The sequence below is a fragment of the Crotalus tigris genome, unplaced genomic scaffold, assembly GCF_016545835.1.
Source record: "Crotalus tigris isolate CLP2741 ecotype Arizona unplaced genomic scaffold, ASM1654583v1 scf7180000024514.4999324561:1519799, whole genome shotgun sequence".
Taxonomy (NCBI): domain Eukaryota; kingdom Metazoa; phylum Chordata; class Lepidosauria; order Squamata; family Viperidae; genus Crotalus; species Crotalus tigris.
The window spans coordinates 1422867-1445722 of NW_024100687.1; the positions used below are offsets into that span (position 1 = coordinate 1422867).

The 22856-nt window shown below is 40.1% G+C and overlaps 1 protein-coding gene across 5 annotated transcripts in view; it reads right to left on the bottom strand.

The window, feature by feature from the left end:
• COL26A1 (collagen type XXVI alpha 1 chain) overlaps positions 1 to 22856 on the bottom strand; it is a 165090-nt gene that overhangs the window by 101733 nt on the left and 40501 nt on the right. For 4 of the 5 annotated variants that reach the window (XM_039333997.1, XM_039333996.1, XM_039333994.1 and 1 more), the window contains 2 exons: positions 15995 to 16117; positions 8767 to 8870 (listed from right to left, as the gene is read on the bottom strand). In XM_039333997.1, coding sequence (XP_039189931.1) covers positions 8767 to 8870; positions 15995 to 16089 — 199 coding nt within the window. In that variant the 5' untranslated portion in view covers positions 16090 to 16117. The remainder of the gene's footprint in view (positions 1 to 8766; positions 8871 to 15994; positions 16118 to 22856) is intronic. The other variant, XM_039333993.1, reaches the window with a different exon arrangement.

Genomic DNA, 22856 nt, shown 5'->3' on the forward strand with positions numbered 1-22856 from the left:
TGTCGCCCTTAATAAATCACTGCTATTCCTTTAAAACATAAAGAAAATCTGTATCTAAAAAGGACAGAAGACAGAGTTGACATTTATATGAGCAAACGTAAAACAGTTGTCATTAGCGGGCTGCATCAAATTGGTGCCAAGATTTCAAGTTGGTGGGGGACATTTTAGCCTCCCAAAAGAAAATCCTCGTCTTTGAACTTCTAAGCACATGGGAGAAGGGAAACAGACTAGGTTGAGGTGTCAGCATTATCTTGGATTCAAATCAATCAAGTTGATGCACGTTGCAATAATTAGTGCACATCACCTCTGGGCTGCCCCCTTCCATATGTTCTTTATATCAGGATTTAGCAGTCTGGGTGGCTGAATAGGCTCATTTCCTGTTCTAACTAAAAAACCTTTGCTCCAAACACACACACACACAGAGAGAGAGAGAGAGAGAGAGAGAGAGAAATAAAGTCAAGCTTATTATACAGCAGAATTGTTTGAATAAATGCCTTCAAAGCCAAAACAACAATTCCTGCTAAGTTCTTCATTATCTTACCAACCTAACTAGATACAAGAACAAGGAATAAACAAATAAATACTGATGAGTCCCCAAGGCTAGTGTGCCTCATCACACAGATTTATTTGCAGCATCTTCCACAATCCAGGTCCCAAAATTGAAGGATGCTAGAAATATTGAATCTAGGATTCAAGCAGCTAGAGTCAAATAATTTCTTTAAGTAGAGGAAAAAACTCTCCAGATATTTTGTTGTTAGAAGTGAAAGATAAATAGTAGTCTCCTTTCACATAAAGAAATTGGTTGGATTAGTAATCTAACTAAACAAAGTCCAAAATCCACTATCCATTCTGTGGCCAACTAGCTTAAGAAGGCACTAGACAGGCTACGTAAGAACTGCACCTTACACTCCTACCATGGAGGGCGCTTGAGGGCACTTGTCTTGTGTTGGCAAAGCTCCACTCGTATGAGCACTCTCCATTCATATGAGTGGAGCTTTGCGCATGAGCACAAGCATCCTCTGCTCAAGCGCCCTCTACTCACAGGCGAAATTCCATTTGCACGAGTGGAGGGCACGTGCACTCATCATGTGCTTGCACCAATAAGAGTACTTGCACCAATAGAGCTGTGCATACAGGTATGCAAGTGCCACTCAAACACACCCTGCCGGGCCGGACCGCCAAGTGGAAAGATTGGGGACCGCTGTGTTACATGATTCAGCACACCCATTATTTGGCGAAGTACCCCTACAAAAAGATTGAAATCAAGAAGGAGCTCTTTAGATTGCCCCAAGGAGATTGTTACTACACCTCAAAAAGAACGATTTAAAAGGTGGAAACTTTAAGTTAAATATCTTCATAATTGGATAGAACCACTTGAGGAATTGCCTGGAGGTTTGGAAGAGGAATGGACAGTTTGGAGATGTTTAAATAGATTGTGCACCGGTTTTGCTAGAACTAAAGATCACATGGAAAAATGGAGCTTCCCTCACAGGACAAGGATATTTATTGTGAAAGTGGCACTATTCAAAAAACTATCCATCTTTTACATGAACTGATATGCATACAGAATGATTTGCTGGTCACAAATATCCTTGCCATCAATGTAGCCTGGCATTGAGCTAGAACTTTATAAATCTATGTTTTTACTAAAATTTTGAATGTTTTTAAATGTAATTAATATTTTTCCCCTTTCTAGCTCCTGCATTTCTGACACAAGAGGAGACAGGATCAGTAAAGCTCTCTCCAGGTTTGGCTAGACAAATTCTTTTGATCCCAATGTCTTTCTACTATCTCAACAGCTTTGTGAAGCATGAGGGAAAAAAACATTACTTCCAAGGTTTTGGGGGCAAAGCAGATAAATTTTGCATTTCACATATCTTTTCTTCATGCCTATGGTAGCTTTCCCCAACAATGTCTATAACTAATGCTCTTACTGGAGCAGGATACTGGGAGTCATCATCTAAGATAGCTGGAAGGCACCAAAATGAGAAAGATTGGCCTTTCCTTTTATTATGCTGAAATATATTAGTTATCCCCAAATTATTTGCATATTGTGAGTGAAAAACATCAAAGTTACAAAGTTCTGGCTTTTATGTTAAAATTAATGTCAAAATAAAAGAAAAATAAAGGGAAATGAAATCAAACATAAGTGAATGAAAAATTAAATCAACTGAATGTTTAAAGTATATATCCTTTTAAGTTCCAAATGCACTGAAAACAAAATTTCACTGGGAGCAGGAAGCTATGTCCAAACAAACAATATCTCCTCTTTCTTCAAAAAAACCCCCTTCTACTTATACCAGGGGTCCCCAAACCCCGATCCATGAACCGGTACCAGGCCACAGCATGCCAGCAACCAGTCCGCACAAACAAGCAAAGCCCCATCTGTGGGATGCAGGCAGCACACAAAACCACGCACTCTCCGGTCCATGGAAAAACCTCTCTCCATGGAACTGGTCCCTGGTGCTCAAAAGGTTGGGGACCTCTGAATTATACAGCTTCTGCTTCATATAGATGATATTTTTCTACCTGGCTACAACCCTGCAAAGAAAATTAACCTTAGATTAGAGTTAGATTTGTGGGCTTGAAGGACTGAGAAGGATTCACTTGTGTGAAGCTTTTGTTGTTGTTAATTGCGAAGTCGTGTCCGACCCATCGCAACCCCATGGACAACGTTCCTCCAGGTCTTCCTGTCCTCTACCATCTTCTGGAGTCCATTTAAGTTCACACATACTGCTTCAGTGACTCCATCCAGCCATCTCATTCTCTGTCGTCCCCTTCTTCTATTGCCCTCAATCTTTCCCAGCATTAGGCCCTTCTCCAGTGAGTCCTTCCTTCTCATTAGGTGGCCAAAGTATTTGAGTTTCAACTTCAGGATCTGGCCTTCTAAAGAGCAAAACAAAGAATAGGAGTCAACCTATTCTATTTGCAAATAGTCTTGTAGCTGCTACGCTGATGATTTTTTCTGCCATCATGCCCTAAAACTTTTAAGGAGTTAAAGCCAAGGGAAAAACCTACAGCCAATCTGTAATTTGTTTGCACAGGATGTGTCATAACCTGGAAAGATGAAAAAGAATATATCAATCTGTTATCTAAAATCAGTTTAATTGCCCATAGCTGTCCCTCCTCCAGCAAAAGCCTCACAGATAATTTCCTGCAGTTCATGCAGGTACAAGTTTGTAATGCACACTTGGCACAACACTCATCCAACTGGGCTGAATCTTATCAGATGGGGAAACATGATGAAAGATAGGCAGTTCCTCAAATAACCAGACCCCATGCCTGTTGCCTGAATGTATTTATTTGTCTACTTCATATGGATTTTGTTCCCATGGACCGGATTCTCTGGCATTCCTTTTCTATCCCATTTTTTTGTTGCAAAAAAATCTGTTTCTCCCCATTCCCCAGTGAATTTTTTTGCTTTGTAGAGTTGAACATTGTTGAATCTCATTTTAGATTAAAACAGAAAGTCTTGACCCTTTGTTAATAGGTTCAGGTTTGAGAAAAGTAACCACTTAACCATCACCAGCTGGTGGGCACCTCCTTAATGCTAAAGGCTACAGATTGTTTAGATTATAATTATCTCAGGAATTTTAATTCTTAACCAGGCAGCTGACAAAAAAAGAACTCCAGCCTGTGAAGAAATCTTTCTGGCAGTTCACTCAACTCTATGTCATATGTGAGCTTTAAATCATCACTTTTTCCTCTTAAGGGAAAGAGTTCCTCTATAATATTCATGAGATGTTCTCCTTCCTATGGAATATGTCAAATCTGTGTTGACACAGGGCAATTTCACAGAGCTATTTTCTGAAATCCCACTCTAGGAGACATTATTACTTTTTCTGGTCTAAACTATGGGCCAATCCTTCTTTTGCTTTTGTTCTTAGTTGAATTGCATCAGAACTGGGCCCTAAACAAAGAGGAACAAATGTCCACTAATTCTATAATATTCTACTTTAATGCAGGTGCTGGTTGTCTATCACATTTCTACACCACTCATCTCACCTAAGTGACTTTGGGCAGTTTATCTCTTTATGCTTATGTCAGGTTTCCTGGTTAAACCAGACAGGAAACACAATTAGATGAGGTAATTCTATTTTAATGTAAGATACATTGACAGAATTGTGCAAATCTGAAAGTACAAAACTTCCTGTTACTACTTTTAACTGCTTGATCCATTATGGAGGGTCCTTTCCAAGTTTCTTTTTCTGATTATTAAGCCATTGGGGTCTTCCTGCCTCTTTTATCTGATTGTTTCCTAAGAAACATCTCTTCCTCTCTTTCCCAAAGTCATTCCCACATTCCATTATAACTTATTAGAATGGGATAGGCTCCGCCACCATGACTCTTTCTAAATGTGCAACTATAAGAATATGGTCCATATGCTGTATTTTAATAAAATTATCACTTTAAAAAATCCATTCACTAGTGTAAAAACAGAACACATTTATGAATTAATACTTGAATGATAAGTAAACCTTGAGATCCAAAGACCTCAGTCACTGCTTACTTAATAGTTGCACAGATACTTTTTCCAGTCATAAAGCAGATGAGCAGAGTTAATGAGGAGGGAATCTCGACCTGCTTTCTCCCCACAAACCTAGATATGTAATTTTCTTTTTATGGGTATTTAAGGGGAGGGGGGGAAGCAGTACTCTGCTCACCAAACAATCTGATTCAGCAGGCTCCAAAAATAAATGTGGTAGCCATAAGTGTTCTACAAGCTACAGAAGGTGAGAGGGGGAGGTCATTGCAGCAAATCACTTATAATTTGTCAGAAAAAAATAATAGGATATGTAACATTTTCCAAATTTAAAACATTTCAAGGGTCAGGCAACTGGAGGAAGGCAAATATTGCCTGACCCTTGATCAGTTCTCAACAATTTCTCAAAGATAATACAAGTGAAATATAAATTGAATTAATGAATAAATGAATGAATAAATGAAAATAAAAAGGTAGATCATTAGCTGGTTCCTTACCGTTAAGTCAATTCCTCTGAAGATTTAGATATTCCCCAATTATATTTCAGGTAGTCCCAAACTCTAGTTCTGGTCCTTAATTTTGCTCTTCACAATTACCTATGCAGGGGTAGGCAACCTTGGCTCTTTTATGACTCATGGACTTCAACTCCCAGAACTCCTGAGCCAGAGTTGAAGTCCACGAGTCATAAAAGAGCCAAGGTTGCCTACCCCTGCACTAGTGAAACACATACCCTCTTATTGGAGAAAACAGAATCAAAACAAGAGCTCTGGCTTTCTTTGTTCCCTGTTAACATTTTTATGTCTTCACTGAGTTGTTGGTTTATTGATTCTTTTCTCTTCTTTTTATTTTGGATAGTTGAGTGCAAACTTTTCTAATTCAAGATCGGGATTGGTTATTCCAAACTCAAAATATTTATTGGAGTCATTTCAAGCTCAGAACATTTCCAGGAAGGTTGGAAGGCTTCCTGTCAGGACAGAACAGCCCATTTTAAACTTGAAACAACTTTTAAGCTCAAAAGCTTTCACACTTATAATGGTTTAAACAACTCTAATATTAAAAACCTCTATAAAAGCCTTTTTATTGTTTTTAGTATCCTTTGTCAACTTTAGCTCATTCTCACATTTCTTATACCATTTCTATAGTTCTCATCCATCAGTTTGCATGCAGTATCCTTAGGGTCAATTCCCACATACCTGGACAAGTTCAAGAATAACAGAATAACACAGTTGAAAAGGACTTGGAGGTCATCTAGTCCAACCCCCTGCTCAGGCAGGAAACCCATACCATTTCGGACAAATGGCTGTCCAGTCTCTTCTTAAAAACTTCCAGAGTTGGAGCATTCACGACTTCTGGAGGCAGGTTGTTCCACTGATTAATTGCTCTAACTGTCAGGAAGTTTCTCCTTAGTTCTAGGTTGCTTCTCTCTTTGGTAAGTTTCCATCCATTGCTTCTTGTCCTGCCTTCAGGTACTTTGGAGAATAGCTTGACTCCCTCTTCTTTGTGGCAACCCCTGAGATATTGTTCCAATATCTCAGAGATATTGGACTTGACAGAAGCAAAAAGAGGGAAGAAACTAGAGGCATGCCTTTGTTGGAACAGACAACTTGGTGCAACCAACTTGCCGCAGCCACCTCGCCATAGGACAACTCATTGTGGCCAAGTCCCTGCAGGACAACTTGCTGTGGGACAATTCAATAATTCAATTTAAATAATTTTAATTTTTGTCATTCACATTACATTTTGTCCCTCCTTTGCATCCTTTCTTTAATTATTCTATTCCACCATTTCTTCGACAGTAGGGTAACTCTTTTCCCGTGGCAAGTTGTAGTGTGGTGAGTTGGCCATGTTATGTTGTCTCGCAGCAAGCTGGCCATAGTTAAGTTGGCTGTGGCGAGTTAGCCGCACTGAGCTGTCCTAGACCTTGCCTTTGTGGACAGCAGGGTAAATATGGTGAATTTATTGAGCAAGGTTCTCTGTCAACTCCAGTTTTATCCTTCAAACAGGTACCATTGTCCTTGAGGGAGCAGTTACATGAATTGGGGGTCCTCCTGGAGTGCAAGCAATTGCCAGATCTAGCTTTGGCTGATACATCAGTTGTGGCCCTGCTTGGAGCAAGAGGATTTTGCAACATTAACAGTAATGTTCCATAACTAGACTCTACCACTCAGAAATTGCACTTCATCCAAAACAGAGCAGCCCATATAATAATGGGTGCTGGACATATGAATACATCACTCTGTGTTAGGGGCCTTTCACTGGTTGTCAATAGGTTTCTAGGTGCAATTTAAAGTATTGATTTTAATTTATAAAGCCTTATATGGTTTGATGCTGAGGCACCTTCAGGGCTACTTTTTTGAACTAGAAGAACCCACCAAACTAAAGACAACTCAGAAAATATTAGTAGTGTTTCCCCGTGTTTATGAAACGGGTGGTGGGCTGAGGCCAGGAGAAGCTGTTTCTCAGTACAATAATATATTTTTATTTATTTGTTCAATTTCTATGGCTGCCCATCTCAGTCAATAACTCTGGGCAGCTATTGTAATGTAATGATCTTACATTATGGAATAGCTTCACCCAAGAAACTAGGCAGGCCTTGAGGTTATTGCTTTTCTGGAAACAAGATAAAACAAAACTCTTCTGAAAGTCTTTTTAAATTTGATGTAGCGGGAGAACACATGTGTGTTTATATTGCTCTAAATTGCTGTTTTTAATTTTAATTGTATTGTACTTTTATTTGGTATTTTTATGATTAGACATTTTGTAATTATTTTCATCCCCTGCCAAGAGTGGCATGATTGCAGCCATTTAGAAACTAATAAACAAATGAACAAACAATGGAAAAACCAAGAACCAAGAAGAGGGTTTACAGAAAAAAAAAACAGCAACAAGTGAGAAGAGAATTGGGAAATGGCGAATCAGTGGGTTTTATTGCAAGTCCCACCCTTAAAATTCACAGCAGAGCATTCTTTCCTAAAAAACAGTGGGCTTTCCTCTTGTATATTATAACTGTAATAATAGATGTATCAAAAGTGGTTTTTATTTTGAAAAAGCAACTGGGCTGATTTTTTTGAATTAAAAACAACACATTTTGCTTCCTATTATGGAATCTTCATCAGTTGTATTAGATGCTGGGGGAGATAGAAGGACAGGTATTGACAGTTGAGATTAGTTGCAAAAACCCCACAATCTTTCCATTCCCCCCCCCACACACACACACACACCATCCTGTCAGAACCTATCATTCCCCATCCCACCATGTAATCTCAACTATCAGTACTTGTCCTTCCATCTTCCACAGCATCCAATACAACTGATGAAGCTTCCAGGAAGCGAAATGTCTTGTTTTTTTGTCAAAAAAATCAGTCCAGTAAAAATAAAAAACATTTTTGATACAGCTATGACCTGGATAACTGAGAATCTTCATAAATATTTGTAATAATGGATGTACATATTAAGAAAATACAAAACTAGATTTATAGAATACAGAAATGTAAAAATATATTCCATAGTTACTATAGGTCACTGCCTGGTCAGGGTGTTTTGTAGCATACATCTATTATTTGTTTGACCACATGTGAGTTACTAGGAGCCATCCTGTAACATGTTTGGTTATATAACAGAGACTAACATGGTGGAAATGTATATAGAACATGAGATGCATAGTGCTTCTGTCTATTGCCATGAGAATTACAATAAAGATAGTCCAATTTCAATGCCATGTACTGAAATTTCTTAATTAGTTGTAGACTGAAAACAATGCATGTTGGGACAAAAAAAACCCTGTTATCTATCTAAATAGCACATAAGGATATATTGTTTAAAAATAATGTGACTTGCAAGCCATAAAAACACACATTTATGAAATCCTCCGAAAATTAAGAATGCTTAAGGGTAAATACAGATGGAACTTTGATAGGATCACAGTCCAGTATTTCTAATCTAAACCAGTAAATCCTCCCATTTCTAACTATAGCATATTCCTGTCTCCCATGCTCCACAGAACAAGGGTGTCAAACTCACAACATCACGTGATGTGTTGCGACATATCGTGACTTTTTTGCCACTGCCGGCAATGGGGTGGGCGCGGTTTTGCTATGATGCATCCGGCCTGTGGGCTGGCAGTTTGAAGGTGGACCTATGTCCACAGCCTCCATGCTGAGATTCATGCTGACTAGTGTTGTGAGAATCCAAGTCCAACACAACTAGAGGACACCAAATGGGAGAAGGCTGGATGATATACTCACAGCTTCATAGAGACACCCTCTTGATGGGCAGAGTCTTACCTTCCTCACAGTTGCTTCCAGTGAAACCAGGGCAGCATCGCCATTCAAGAGCAGTTACTGTTCGGTAAGCTATCTTGTACGTGGGTCGGATGAGGGTCCTGTAACTAACACAAGCAACACATCATCCAGAATGTTCAGCCCAAATCTGCCAACATCAGTAGCTGTTCATAGGAACAAGGTCAAATACAGGTAGTCCTCGATTTACGACCACAATTGAGTCCAAAATTTCCATTGCTGAGTAAGGCAGTTGCTAAGTGAGTTTTGCCCCATTTTACAACCTTTCCCCCAGTTGTTAAATGAATCACTGCAGTTATAAAGTTAGTAACGCTTTTGTGAAGTGAATCTGCCTTCCACATTGACTTTGCTTGTCAGAAAGTAGCAAAAGGGGATCACATGACCCCGGGACAGTGCAACTATCATAAATACATGTCAGACGCTAAATGTCTGAATTTTGATCACGTGACCATGGTGATGCTGCAACCATTGTGTGAAAAACGATCACAGGTCAATTTTTTCAGTGCTGTTGTAACTTTGAATGGTCACTAAACGAATGGCTGTAAGTCAAGGACTACCTGTACAGTTTTAAGCAACCCAGTTCAATATACTTCTACTCAGGTAGAGCTCAATGGGATTATTTCCAGGTAAGTGGCTAAAAAAAATTGCACTCTATATTTAAAAGTTCTTTATTTATCCATCTTCTTTATTTGCCTTCTTGGGAGATAACCCATTGGAACTTATTTCTGAAGAGGCATGTATACAATTACCTTAATGGACAATAAAATCTTATATCAGATTTTTACAATTTATAGGAATTGTGTGATAAATTGAATAGGTTTCAATTACAGGTAGTCCTTGACTTAACAATAGTTAATTTAATGACTGTTCTAAATTACAACAGTACTGAAAAAAGTGACTTATGACCATTTTCACACTTACGACTACTGCAACATCCCCATGGTCACGTGATCAAAATTCAGACACTTGGCAACCGAATTATGATGGCTGCAGTGTTCCAAGGTCACGTGATCACCTTGTGCTATCTTCTGACAAGCAAAGCCAATGGGGAAGCCAGATTCACTTAACAACCATGTTACTAACTGAAGAAGTTCAGTGATTCACTTAACTATTGTAGAAAGAAATGGGATAAAACTCACATAACAACTGTTTTGCTTAGCAACATAAATTTTCTGCTCAATTGTGGTCATAAGAAAGGACTACCTGTATGGAATCTTATTCACAAATACTGCATGAAGTTAAAGATTGATTGCTAAATGCAGTGATATCTGATGGAAATATTTATTTATTATTCTTTCAATTTCTATAGCCATCTTATTTTGAAGGAAATTCTGATACGTTCTATTTGAAGTGTGTGACTTTAAGAAGGTTTATTCTTTTATAGAAATAAGACTGGAAGCAGACAAAGGAAATAGTCGGGGACCCAAGGACATACAACTTGGATCAAGTCAAAGTCTTGACACAGAGGAACCACATGATCTGTATATTTTCTTTGTTTTTAAAACATTTGCTCTTCAATGTTCAGCGTTTGTGCAAAAATGTGAATTATACACATAACCCACCTTTTACAAAGACTGAGATCAATTTTGGATCTACACTGCAAGATAACAGCCTAGTGTTGGTCTTTCCATCTGCTAGATTGGGCCAGACAGAATTTACATATTCCTCTATTAAAACAGGAGAATCAGAAGTATATACATACATTGCTCTTTTTACTAGGGGTAGCCATTTTGTGACCTACAGTTCAATCTGGTCTCTGAATTTGGTTTCTTTTTTAGCTAAATTGGTCTCATTATAGGACTCAGATTGTTGAGGGCAATATGCTGACTCTGTAAACCGCTTTTAGAGAGTGCTGTAAAGCACTATGAAGCAGTATGTAAGTCTAAGTGCTATTGCTGTTGCTACTGCTATGAAAATGTTCTGCAGAGTAGCAATGACACAAAAAATGGAGAAGGGGATAGACAAAATATTTTGATATAAAAACTTAGAAATAATTGCTATAATTCAAAAAATGCTAAATATCTCATTTAAAGCAGAAGAGTTTGAGCAGGTGATCTGTGGATTTACATGCTAGTTCTAAGTACAGGTAAGCCACGAGCCAGCTCCTCTTGTTTTTTTTTCTTAATTCCATAAATATATTATACCAACAAAGCAATTCTATGCATTGGTGAGAATTTTCCAAACACAGAGTCTACAGATCAAGATGTTCTCTATACAATAGGGTTTTGTATGTGGTTTGTTTTAATGAAAGAAAGAAAGAAAGAAAGAAAGAAAGAAAGAAAGAAAGAAAGAAAGAAAGAAAGAAGGAAGGAAGGAAGGAAGGAAAAAAGAAAGAAAGAAAGAAAGAAAGAAAGAAAGAAAGAAAGAAAGAAAGAAAGAAAGAAAGTTACTTGTATATACTTGTATCTGTGTATGTATGTATAAATGTATGTTATGTATATTATGTATGTGAGGGAAAAGAGAAAGGGAAACAGAGAAATAAGATCCTATCTTAGAAGCAAAATAGTTCTTCCATTGTTAACTCTGGCTTCACTCATTATTGACAAATTCCTCAAGCAAATATAGTTCTCATACTGTACCACCACCACTACGACACATATTAAAGTTTCTGTTACACACAGAAGTTTTTTCAAGCTTTACTCAAATGATAAATTTGGGGACTAATTGAAATTTAAGCATATATCAAGAACTTTCTTACTTCCTTTGCTATTTCAATGTAGAGGAATTAGGGCTTCTGTTTTATGTTTGCAGTGAGCCCCATCCTCAGCAGAAAGATGAAACTCCACGCCTACAATTTCAAATTGTGGCGATATTGCACATTGACTATTGTACTAGCAAAATGTTGCCAAGGAAAACGTGGATCCAAATATGTCTGGCCTACATATGCTAGCTCAGAAAGTTGGAAATTGCAGTCTGACACATATGGAGGATATCAAATTGGAAAGGCTAGAGTGAGTGTTACATTGGGTAACCATAACAAAATGTATCTGGCACAGCTCATACAGTATTTCCTAAGCAATGAGAGCAGCATTATATTCTTCTTAAGCTTCTCAAAATATACTTTTTAAGCATGTGTAAAAATTACATCTCAATATGTGAGGGGCTTAATGGATAACCCAAATGGGCCATTAGAGATAAAATGTAAGAGAAGAAGAGGGCTGCTGAGACAATACATCAAACCAGAGTTCTTATCTAGTAGCACCTGTGCTGTTTCCTACAGCATCAACTGCTCATCTTCCTGAGCAGTCACTCTGGAGAAGGCCTATCTACATTGCTACCAAGAGTCAATACCAATTTAATTGGCAGGAGTCAGATATGATGGCAGTTGCATATAAGCATTTAGAATTAGGCATGATGAAAGATGCATATGAGCATATGAAAAACAGCAATACAAGTAGTCCTCAGCTTATGACAGGGCAAGCTCCATTACGGTCATAAGTTGTGGTAGCCATTAAGTGAGGTGTCCACATGATATAATAATAATAATAATAACAACAACAACAATAATAATAATAATGGGACCTTGGAGGTCATCTAGTCCAACCCCCTGCTCAGGCAGGAAACCCTATACCATTTCAGACAAATGGCTGTCCAGTCTCTTCTTAAAAACTTCCAGTGTTGGAGCATTCACAGCTTCTGGAGACCTCACTTAATGATCAAAATTCCTGCTCTCCCTGTTGCAGTTATTAAGTGACCAAATAGATCAGGGGACCCCAACCCCTGGTCCATGGACCAGTACCGGGCCGCGACATGCCAGCAACTGGTCCGCACAAACAAGCAAAGCCCCATCTGTGGGATACAGGCAGCACATAAAACCACGCCCCCTCTGGTCCGTGGAAAAATCTCTCTCCACGGAATCGGTCCCTGGTGCCCAAAACCTCTGAAATAGATTGTCAACGCTGCTAATATCGGATGTTATTGCTTTGACAACAGATGGAAATGCAGCCGTTTTACTCTTTTGATTTTAGAGTTAAGTTGATGCTGGGAGGGGGAATGTGGACGAGAGTCCAGTTAGTCATAACAATAATAACTCAGCCTTGGGAATTCAAGGTTATTGCACCCAGAATTGATAAAGATTTGGCAGGCTGGAGAGCTGGAGAGAAAGCTGGTGCTTCAAGCTAATTGGGGAATGAGATTTATGACTGTTAATTGGAGGAAGGAATTGTGCTTTGTTACTTTGTGCTCAAGGGAGGGGAATTCAGTTTTTGGCTTTAACTATGTAGTGCTGATACTTTGTTTCTCGAATAAAAAATTCTTTAAGGTAAACAATGCCTCAAAGTTCTTTTGAAGAGTTTCACCTGTCGGAACCATGACATAGATCATTAAGCAGAGTGTAGGGTACCTTGAGTGAGAAAGACCCTGGAAAGCCTAGCATAGGCCCAGGCCCACATTGCATATGTCTGTCCCAGGCCTCGCAGGGCCCCTCCAAATTCCCTGAGGCAACACATGCTACTTTTCCTGCCACATGGGTACCCCAGGATTTGGACCTGCTTCCCAGCCCTGCTGGGTCCTACACCCTCCTCCTCACTTGTCACAACTCGATCTACTTACCTTTTCCATAGATCTTTCTAGAAGCAGCTGATCTACCACGTGGCTTTCCTACATGGAAGCTGCATGGCACCAGCCTGGAGGCGGACCCCATTTTGGCAGCAGCGACAATTCATTGTGGCTACTCCAAAATGGAGCCAGCTTCTAGGACAATACCATGTGACCTCCATACTGTATAAGGAGGCTGATGGGTAAATTGGCCGTTCTCCTTCCCAAAGGTGATCTCCCTGCAGCTTCCATAACTTTGGGCAGGGGTTATAAATCCCTTCATTCATCACCACAGGAATTCCAAACAGTAACTAAATGAATGGTTGTACGTCGAGGACTACCTATTTCAAGTTCAGCACCTGAATGAAGCACCCTGGGCCCTTTTGGTTAGACTAAAATAGAATCATCTCCATGGTTTTCTTAGGGTGATGCTCTCAAATGGACTTTCCCTGCATTCTACTTTTTCAGAAAACTACTGATACTCAGGGCTGTTTCTGAGCTCCTCTACTCAGGATAAATTACCAAAAGGCATGTGCATCATCAGATTAGAAGCCTAGCTTGCATTATCAACAGTACATAGCCACAATATGTCACAATTACATAAATCATGCAAAAAACCTGTGGCAACATGTATTATAATTTTTCACAGAATAAAAAACATTTGCCAAATTTCCTAATATGTAAGATTGGCTCTTTCTTTTTGCTGCAAGAGAATGAAACAACTAACTCTCTGGAAACAGTTAAAAAAACCAGTATGTGCATATTTAATCTTTAGCCATATAACTGCATTAAGATTACAACCTAATCTCCTTTTTTGCTATTTTTTTTCATTTATTTATTTATTTTATTTTATTTTCAAATATTTATATGCCGCCCAATCCCAAAGGACTCAGGAGCATATACAGCTGTCAGTAGGGATGTTTTTTCATTTATCCAAAAAGAACAGCAATTTTTTCTGGCCGTGAACATTTTCTGGTACACCGTCCCAATTTAGGACACTTCCAAGGCCACTCATCAGAATGATGACATTTCATCAGAACTCAGCACCTTTTTTATTTTGATATGGCATAACTATTAGTTGTACCACCTCAAACTACAAAAGAGAACTCAAGTGGACTTTCTCTCATAGACAAGATAAACAAGCCATTGAAGGGAAACATTCAAAAAAGTATTTCCTGAGAAAGAGGCAAATGTGAGAAAGAACCTCAAAATAACCCTAACTTGAATTTGTTTGGTATAAGACAGTGGTGGTGAGCCTATGGCACGGGTGCAAGAGGTGGCACTCGGAGCCCTCTCTGTGGGCACACGTGCCGTTGCCCCAGCCTCGCCTCCCCCCCGCAACCCCCTCCTCTCCAGCAGCCCCCGTGAAGGAGAGTCGCTCCTGAGCGTGGCCCACACGAAGCAGCGCAGCCAAGGACATGGCAGCCAGGCAGCATAGACAAGACTCTGGCCTCACACCTCATCGTGTAGAGTTGATGCTGCAGGGTGTTGGCAGAGGGCATGGCCGCCATAGCGTTGCTGGGCTGCCTGAGCGATCTGCAGTGAGCCCTGGAGGCAGTGAGTGGCCCTGCGGGTAGGCGGGGCAGGGGATGGGAGGTGGAGCAGGGGCGGGACAGAGGATGAAGCGGGGGCGGGGCCAATTTTTGGGCACTCGGTCTCTAAAAGTTTCGCCATCACTGGTATAAGATGAGGAAGAGAGAAACATTGATAGGCATTGTAAATTGTGTTATTCTGCCCTATAATCATAAAGAGCATTCCTAGAAACTTTGCCGTTCCTGTTTCTTGCCTTCATCTTCTGAAATAATAAGGTTCTCCAAAGACTGGAGCAACCATACAAGAAGTTGTACACTCATATTGCTCCATTCTCTGGGAAGTCTACCAGAAAAATTGGGGGAGGGGAGAGCTCATGATCAGTTCCTGAATATCATTATGCAGTGGGAATTGTTTCTGTCAGGCCAAACAGTGGAATTGCCTACAGATTGGTCCAAGGCAGCCTCTGTTCCTAGCCTGCTAAAAGAAAGGGCAGTCAAATGGCATATGCCATTCATTGAGGGCAATGATGCGTTGTTAGGTGATTACCACAACTTCATGCAAAGATTTAGAGCTGCTTTTCTCAGCCAGGAGAACTACAGAAAATTGAACCACAAACTGAAGCATGGAAATTGCCAAATTTGGGAGTATGGGTAATCTTCAACTTATGACTGTGTTTGAACCCAGAATTATGGTTGTAAGTTGCTGTGGTCATACACTGAGGCTGTAGGAGATGACCTTGTCAGAGGCATCATGTGACCAGGAACTCATGCTCACACACAGCTCCACTTCTGTGAGCAGCAGGCGCTTGCACGCAAAGCTCTATTTGCATAAGTAGCGGGCACTTGTGCAAATGGACCTATTCAATATACTATTCAGACTGACCAGATAATAACCCAAGAATTTCTCCCTTTTTTCAGGTAGACCACAATTCACATTTTTACAGATGACTCTGAACAGAAGTATAGATGATGTCAAAGAATGATACAGTTTCCAAACAACGGTACAAATTTAATTCAACAGATCATTCAAATGTTCTTGGATTGAGGTTTGCCAACTTTTGGCATATGTCAACACAGTAGAGTATTTATTCATCACTGTTTCTCTGTGGCTTGGATCAATAAAGGTCAAAAACACAGTCCATTACCTCACTAAGTTGGCACAAGGTCCTGGCCATCGGCAGCTCTGATAAACCCTTTGGATTACTGTCTCCGAGCCATTCTGCACTTGACAGGAAACCATCCGCGTGACTGTGTAGTGGCACCAATGCCTGAGAAATAGAACAGGAAACAAACTCTGTTATTCAAGTTTAATTACTTGTTTTAGCTTAGTTTACTACAAATTCCAAAGACAAGTCAACAAATTCCAAAGACAAGTACAAATTAACAGATAAAGACTGAATGCATGCCCGGGGTCCCAGGCTTGAGCACAAAGTCAGGTTTACAAGTCCTTACTAAAGGCTAACAGGAATGGGGCCAATATAATCTTGGGGATGGGAGGTGATGGTAATGATATTCCAAGGGGCATGGGTGCCATTGCAGAAAAAGCTGACTTCTGGGCCCTACCAGCCAACACTTCCTAGTGGATATTACCCAGAGCATGCCCTTCCTACCAGATTAGATAGGATAGAGAGAAATGTTCCCATAAGTGACTCAATCCTAAACTATGAAAGACTTTAAAGGCTGCACCCAGAAAAAAATGTGGGCACCAGTATACCCAAGCCACCACATTTTGCATCAGTTAAAACTTCAGAACACTCTTCAAGGGAAATCCCATGTAAAGCACATTGCAGCAGTCTTATCTAGAGGTCGCAAGCACATGAATGGCTGTAAATAGGGCTCTGTGATCCAGGAATGGGTGAACTGGCACAAAGCTCAAAGTTCTGCAAAGGACCTCCTGGTCATGGCTACCATCTGAGTTCAGGAGGACCCCCCAGATTGAGCACCATGTCTGTCTGGGGCAGTTCTACCCCATCCAGAACCAAAGATGAAAGGTCCCTGAAACCAGAAGTTCCGAAAGCCCAGAGCTATTCAGTCTTGCTTGGGTTGAGCTGAAGCTTGTTATACCCTATCTAGGCCCCCACAGGCTCCAGGCTCTGAACCTCAATAGTATTACTCAGGCAGCACGGGTAGAGATATAACCCCAAACTTTGAATGACCTCAGCCAGCAGCTTCATGCAGATATTAAACAGGGGATAAAGTACCAAGATCCCTGAGGCAGCCCACAAAAGAGGGGCTGCCAGCGGGATCTCTCCACCATCAACACCTGCTGGGACCAATTCCAAAAGAAGAAGGAGAATCAACACAACACCTCGCTACCCACTCCCACTCCTAGTGCTGGTCCAGAAGAATATCATGATCAACAGTATCAATGGTGAGAGATCAAGAAGAGCAAGGAGGGACACACTAACCCCCATCCTGCTGCCAAAGGTCATCCAAAAGCATGATCAATGCCATCTTAGTCCCATACCTAAGCTTAAACTGTCATTGAAAAAGGTTCCGATAACCCACTTCCTCCTCTGAAGCTGCAATGCATCTATCTTTTCTAAAACATTTCCTAGAAAGGGGAAAGCAGGAACTGGATGAAAATTGTACAAAATGGTGGAGTCTAGCTCCTTGAGGAGGGAGCAAACCACTGCCTTCTTAAGAGACAGAACTACCCCCTCCCTCAAAGAGCAATTAACCATCACCAGAACCTAATCACATGTCCCTTCCTAAGAAGCCTCAGTCAACCAGGAGGACATGGATATAATTCAGAAGTGCCTGCACAAATAGCCCCAAGGACAAAGTTCCTTTTCTCAGTCCCAATGGGATCAAAGATAGCCAAGCTAGAACCAGCCAAAGTAACCTTCACAGGATCTGCTTCAAGGCCAGAGACCAACTCAGAGCAGATCCAATCAACTTTGTCCATTAGCCTAGCATACTCTTCACAGAGTCCTGTGGGTGAACCTTAGAATCACATCCACCCAGAAGGCATGAGGTCACCCAAACCAGGCCACTGGACAGCTATCCACAGATGTAATAAGGGCAGAAAAATATTGACATTTCTCTGTCCTTATTACCACACAATAGGCCCTAAGAGCAGCTCTAATTCATGTTCAATCAATTCACTCTGTGTCACCTCCAGAAGTGTTCTAGGATCTCTTCTTCAGCTTCAATTCCTTACCTCCTCCATATACCAAGGGGAGGAGAGGCCACTCAGGAAGATGCATTATCTGTCAATCAATCAATCACTGGCTATCAGCCTTAAGACTGAAATTAAATTCTTATGTGCATGGAAGTTAATAGTTCTGAAAGCACTTTGTCCTTCACATTCTGCCTATGAAATTCCTAGAAGCACAAACATCAAACTTTGTCTTCCACCTAGTTAGACTTTATCTTAGCCACCACAAAATCAACATGAACTTGACATTAACCCTCCACGCTTTGAGGCAGCAATTTTTACCAGCAAATCTGGAGATGCCAGGGATTGAAGCAGAAATGTTAACCATGAAAAATAAATGCTCCTCTCTGCCCATGTAAGAAGTGGAATGTTAAACATGGGTACTCCTCAATCTAGGGGGATTCTCAATCATCCAGGTCATTCATTCATTCATTCATTTATTTATTCATTCATTTATTTATTTATTTATTTATTTATTTATTTATTTATGAGACTTATATACCGCTTTAAGTGCAAGCACTCTCTAAGCGGTGTACACCAGTAAGCAATGTATATATATATTTACATTGCCCCCAACAATCTGGGTCCTCATTTTACCTACCTCGGAAGGATGGAAGGCTGAGTCAACCTTGAGCCGGTGAGATTTGAACCGCTGACCTGCTGAACACAGTCAGCTAAAGTGGCCTGCAGTACTACACTCTAACTGCTGCGCCACCTCGGCTCTGGTTATCCCAAGGATGCTTTTCCAAAAGGCAACTGGACTTTCTTGATTTTTTTCCTTGAAAATGTTTTGCTTCTCATCCAAGAAATTTCTTCAGAACTTGGAGGAGAAGCAAAACATTTTCACGGGGAAAAGCACCTTTGGGGTCTCAATTTATAACCATTCACTTAGCAACCATTCAAAGCTACTGAAAAAAGTGACTCATGACCTGCGCTCACATTTACAACTGTTGCAATATCCCCAGGATCATGTGATCATCATCTGCGGCCTTTCCAGACAACTTCCAACAACCAAGGTCAACAAAGGAAGCTGAATTCACTTAATGACTGCATGATTCCCTTAACAGCTGCAGTGATTTGTTTAAGAACTGTGGCAAAAATGTTGTAAAATTGGGATCAACTCATTTAACACCCACCTTACCCAGCAATGGAAATCGAGGACTACCTGTAGATGGTAGTTGGTCTGCTAACATTTCTCTGCTAACACTTCTTATGCTCTTGTCATATATCCAGATAAATGTAATGTTGGCCATCCCTACATTTAGTACATTTAGTAAATGCATGGCATTGCAGGAAGTCTTCAATATCATTGGCCCAGATGTGAAGCCTGGCAAGCTGGCCAGCTTTTCCTTGCCAGGAAACACTAAGATAGGAAGATGAAGTGGAAAGTATACTAAAGAAAGATTAAACTTTACAAAGATTTGACACTGAAAAGGGAGACCCTAGCTGTGTTTACATTACCCAATGCAGTTAAAATTTTGCATTCTGGGATGAAGGATTTCCTAGTAATAAAACAAGCGAGATAATTAAAAGCTTCTCTCAGTCCCGTGGATGCATCTTCTCATCTTTATGGGAATGACTCATGGCTTTGACCTCATGGGGTTGTAATTTTATGACAAAGAAAGAGGTATTTATTTTTTTTAAAAAAAAATCTTTCAAGTGAATGAGGAGTTTTGCAGAAAAAAAATCTACTACATCCAAGATCAGTGCATTTAAACCTTCTCTATCTGGAAATATCTTTTTCATACAGCACTTATAGTTAGATTCTAAATTTATCTGGTAAATTTAGAGAATATTACCCTAGATGGACTGACTGCAATGACATTACAGTTTTTAAAAAAGGAGATTTAAAAGTTTATTATTCCATGCTTCACAGAGACATCCAAGGATAGATAACGGTGAAGGAAAATTATCAACTTATAATCTATTAAATATCACCTTTAAAAAGAATAAGCAAAAATGAAGACTGGAAGAAATAATTTCACAATTTCAAACACAACTAAATGTAGAAAAAAGGCATAGCATAGTTAAATGCTGAAAAACCTAGGCCCAGTTCTGTTCTGTTGGGAGCAGGGGAGATGTTTCTTCTGTGAATGAGGAAAAATTTTGGTTGGACAAGAAAGTTTTCCTCAAAAGCTATACTTAAGGAAACTATTTTGATAATGTCTAAAGAGAGAAAAACTATTGCTAAAATATAAAAAAGGTGCAAGCATTTTTCTATCTTTTTAAAATGGTGGAAATTATAGTAGCTAGAAAACATACAGATAGACTGATTTAGTAACTGATAGGTTACTAAATAAAAATGTAAAATTGCAGGAACAAGGGGAAAATTCTCTTACAGTTGGTACTTAACTACTTTGAAATTCATCGAATTTGATACTCAGCACATTTTGATATGAAAATTTTATCCTGGTACTCCACGCACAAGCTAGAACTTCTCAGTGTCCGCTGCCTTGTGACTCACGATACTATTCCTTATGAGAAAAATATGTTTGGTACTCATTGTTTTTGGTACTCATCGCATCTCCTAGAACAGTGGTGGCGAACCTATGGCACGGGTGCCAGAGGTGGCACTTGGAGACCTTTCTGTGGGCACACATGCCGTTGCCCCAACCTTGCCTCCCCCCATGACCCCCTCCTCTCCAGCAGCCCCCATGAAGGAGAGTCACCCATGAGCGTGGCCCACGCGAAGCAGCGCAGCCAAGGACATTGCAGCCAGGCAGCATAGACAAGACTCTGCACTCACATTCCATTGTGCACAGTTGTTGCTGCAGGGTGTTGGCAGAGGGCGTGACTGCCATAGCGCTGTTAGACTGCCTGAGCGATCTGCGGCGAGCCCTGGAGGTGGTGAGTGGGTGGCCCTGCAGGTAGGCGGGGCAGGGGATGGGAGGTGGAGCGGGGACAGAGGATGGAGCGGGGGCGGGGCCAGTTTTTGGGTACTCGGTCTCTAAAAGGTTCACCATCACTGTTCTAGAACCAATTAAGGATGGGTACTGAAGTACCACTGTATTTTTCTTGAAAACAATGGGAAAAATGAAATATATGCAATCCCGTTCTTACTTTTTAAAGTACTCTTTATATAACAGTAATTCTCAATCCTAGCAACTTGAAAATGTGTGGATGTCAGCTTCCAGAATCCCCCAGCCAGCAAGCATTGCTTCTCAACCTTAGCAACTTAAAGATGAATGGACTATAACTCCCAGAATTCCATGCATCAAGTTGCTAAGGTTGAGAAACGCTGTTTTACAGTTCTAAATAAATAGATGCTACTGCCAAGGCCTATCCCATTCCCAGTGCCTTTGAGATTCAGTATAAGACAGGAACAAATTGACCTACCTCTACATATATGTTTCCCAATTAGGACAACTTCCAGATGTGTAATTTCAACTCCCAGAATTCCCCAGCCGATTTGGCCACTGTGGAGAATTCTGGGGGCTAACAGCCACACATCTGGAAGTTGCTATGGTTAGGAAAGACTGTTCTACATCAAAAGTTAACAAAAGCAAGCAAGGCCATGAGCTAAGAAAAACCAAGCCCTCCTCTTGTGAAAATGAATATTATGTTTCTTTGGAGAAAGAGTTGTATTTTGTTGCCCCCGAGAACGGTATTATTTAACTTGTCCTTTGCAAGCAGGAATTGTAAAGATTTGACTGTGTGATTAGTCTTATATAAACCTCCTATTCTATAATTTTTTAAAATAAAATTGGGAAATAAACACTAATAAAGTATTAACACATTTCTGAAACATTATACATGCCATTTTTACATGAATTGTTGTAAGTCGAGGACTACCTGTACTATAGATTCTGCATGCTGAGTGAAAAGGATCAAAAGAGAGCAGATTTGCACAGCATTCACATACCAATGTATTATCTTATTTGATAAACTACAGGTGGACACCCTAAATACAAACTGGCCTGTTCATGTGCATTAAGAGCAACAAAAAGTATTTGTTATCCTTTCTGTAAACCAATAACTTAACTGTTCTTATGAGATTCCAAAGCTTTTTGCCAAAAGGCAATAAAATACCACCATCTTAAATTCCAGACTTTATAAATGTCCTACCACCAGCATTACATACAGATGTCCCAGTGCAAGAAATCATTAAAAATGCAGTTGGCACAAACCCAGAATAGCAATAGATATAGCACTGCTTCTCCGTGTGGAGAAAAAAATGTACTGATTCACGTTTTAATTCTCTGGTACACATAGCTGCTTGTTTTTTTGAAACCATGTGTGCCTGAAAAAGGTTTAGCAACTTTCTTAAAGAAATAGAATTCCACCTGTGCTGAGCAGATCAAGTTTAATTTGTCAATCACCTCTTACAGCACAGGTTAATTCAGTAGAGTGATTCTTTCTTATGATGATAGTCACTGAATTGTAATGCTTTTCTTCCAACAGCCCTAGGAACACACTGCTTTCTGCATAGTTAATGGTTTGGAATAATGGAGAGATATCATAAATGTCATAATATCTACTACAACACATTGGCACTTCCTGAATGGCTGTAGAATAACTTTGTCTAATCTAGGCACCTTCTACGGTAGATATATGGACATATGAATTTCAGCTCCCAAATTTCCCATGAGCAGCATGATGACTAGTGAGAATTCTGGAAAATGAAGTTCACAGATCTGGAGGATTCCCAACCCGGGCTGGTGAAGGTGACTGAACAAAATACTATAGGCCACCCAACCAAACAGAGGAAATAGATGAACTTCTTGCTAGTCAATTAACTAAGGTATGTAGGAAGCACATCACAATAGTAATGGGGAACTTTAATTACCCTGACATCAACTGGTAGACAAACTCTGCACCAAGTGGAAGATCAAACAGGTTCCTGACAA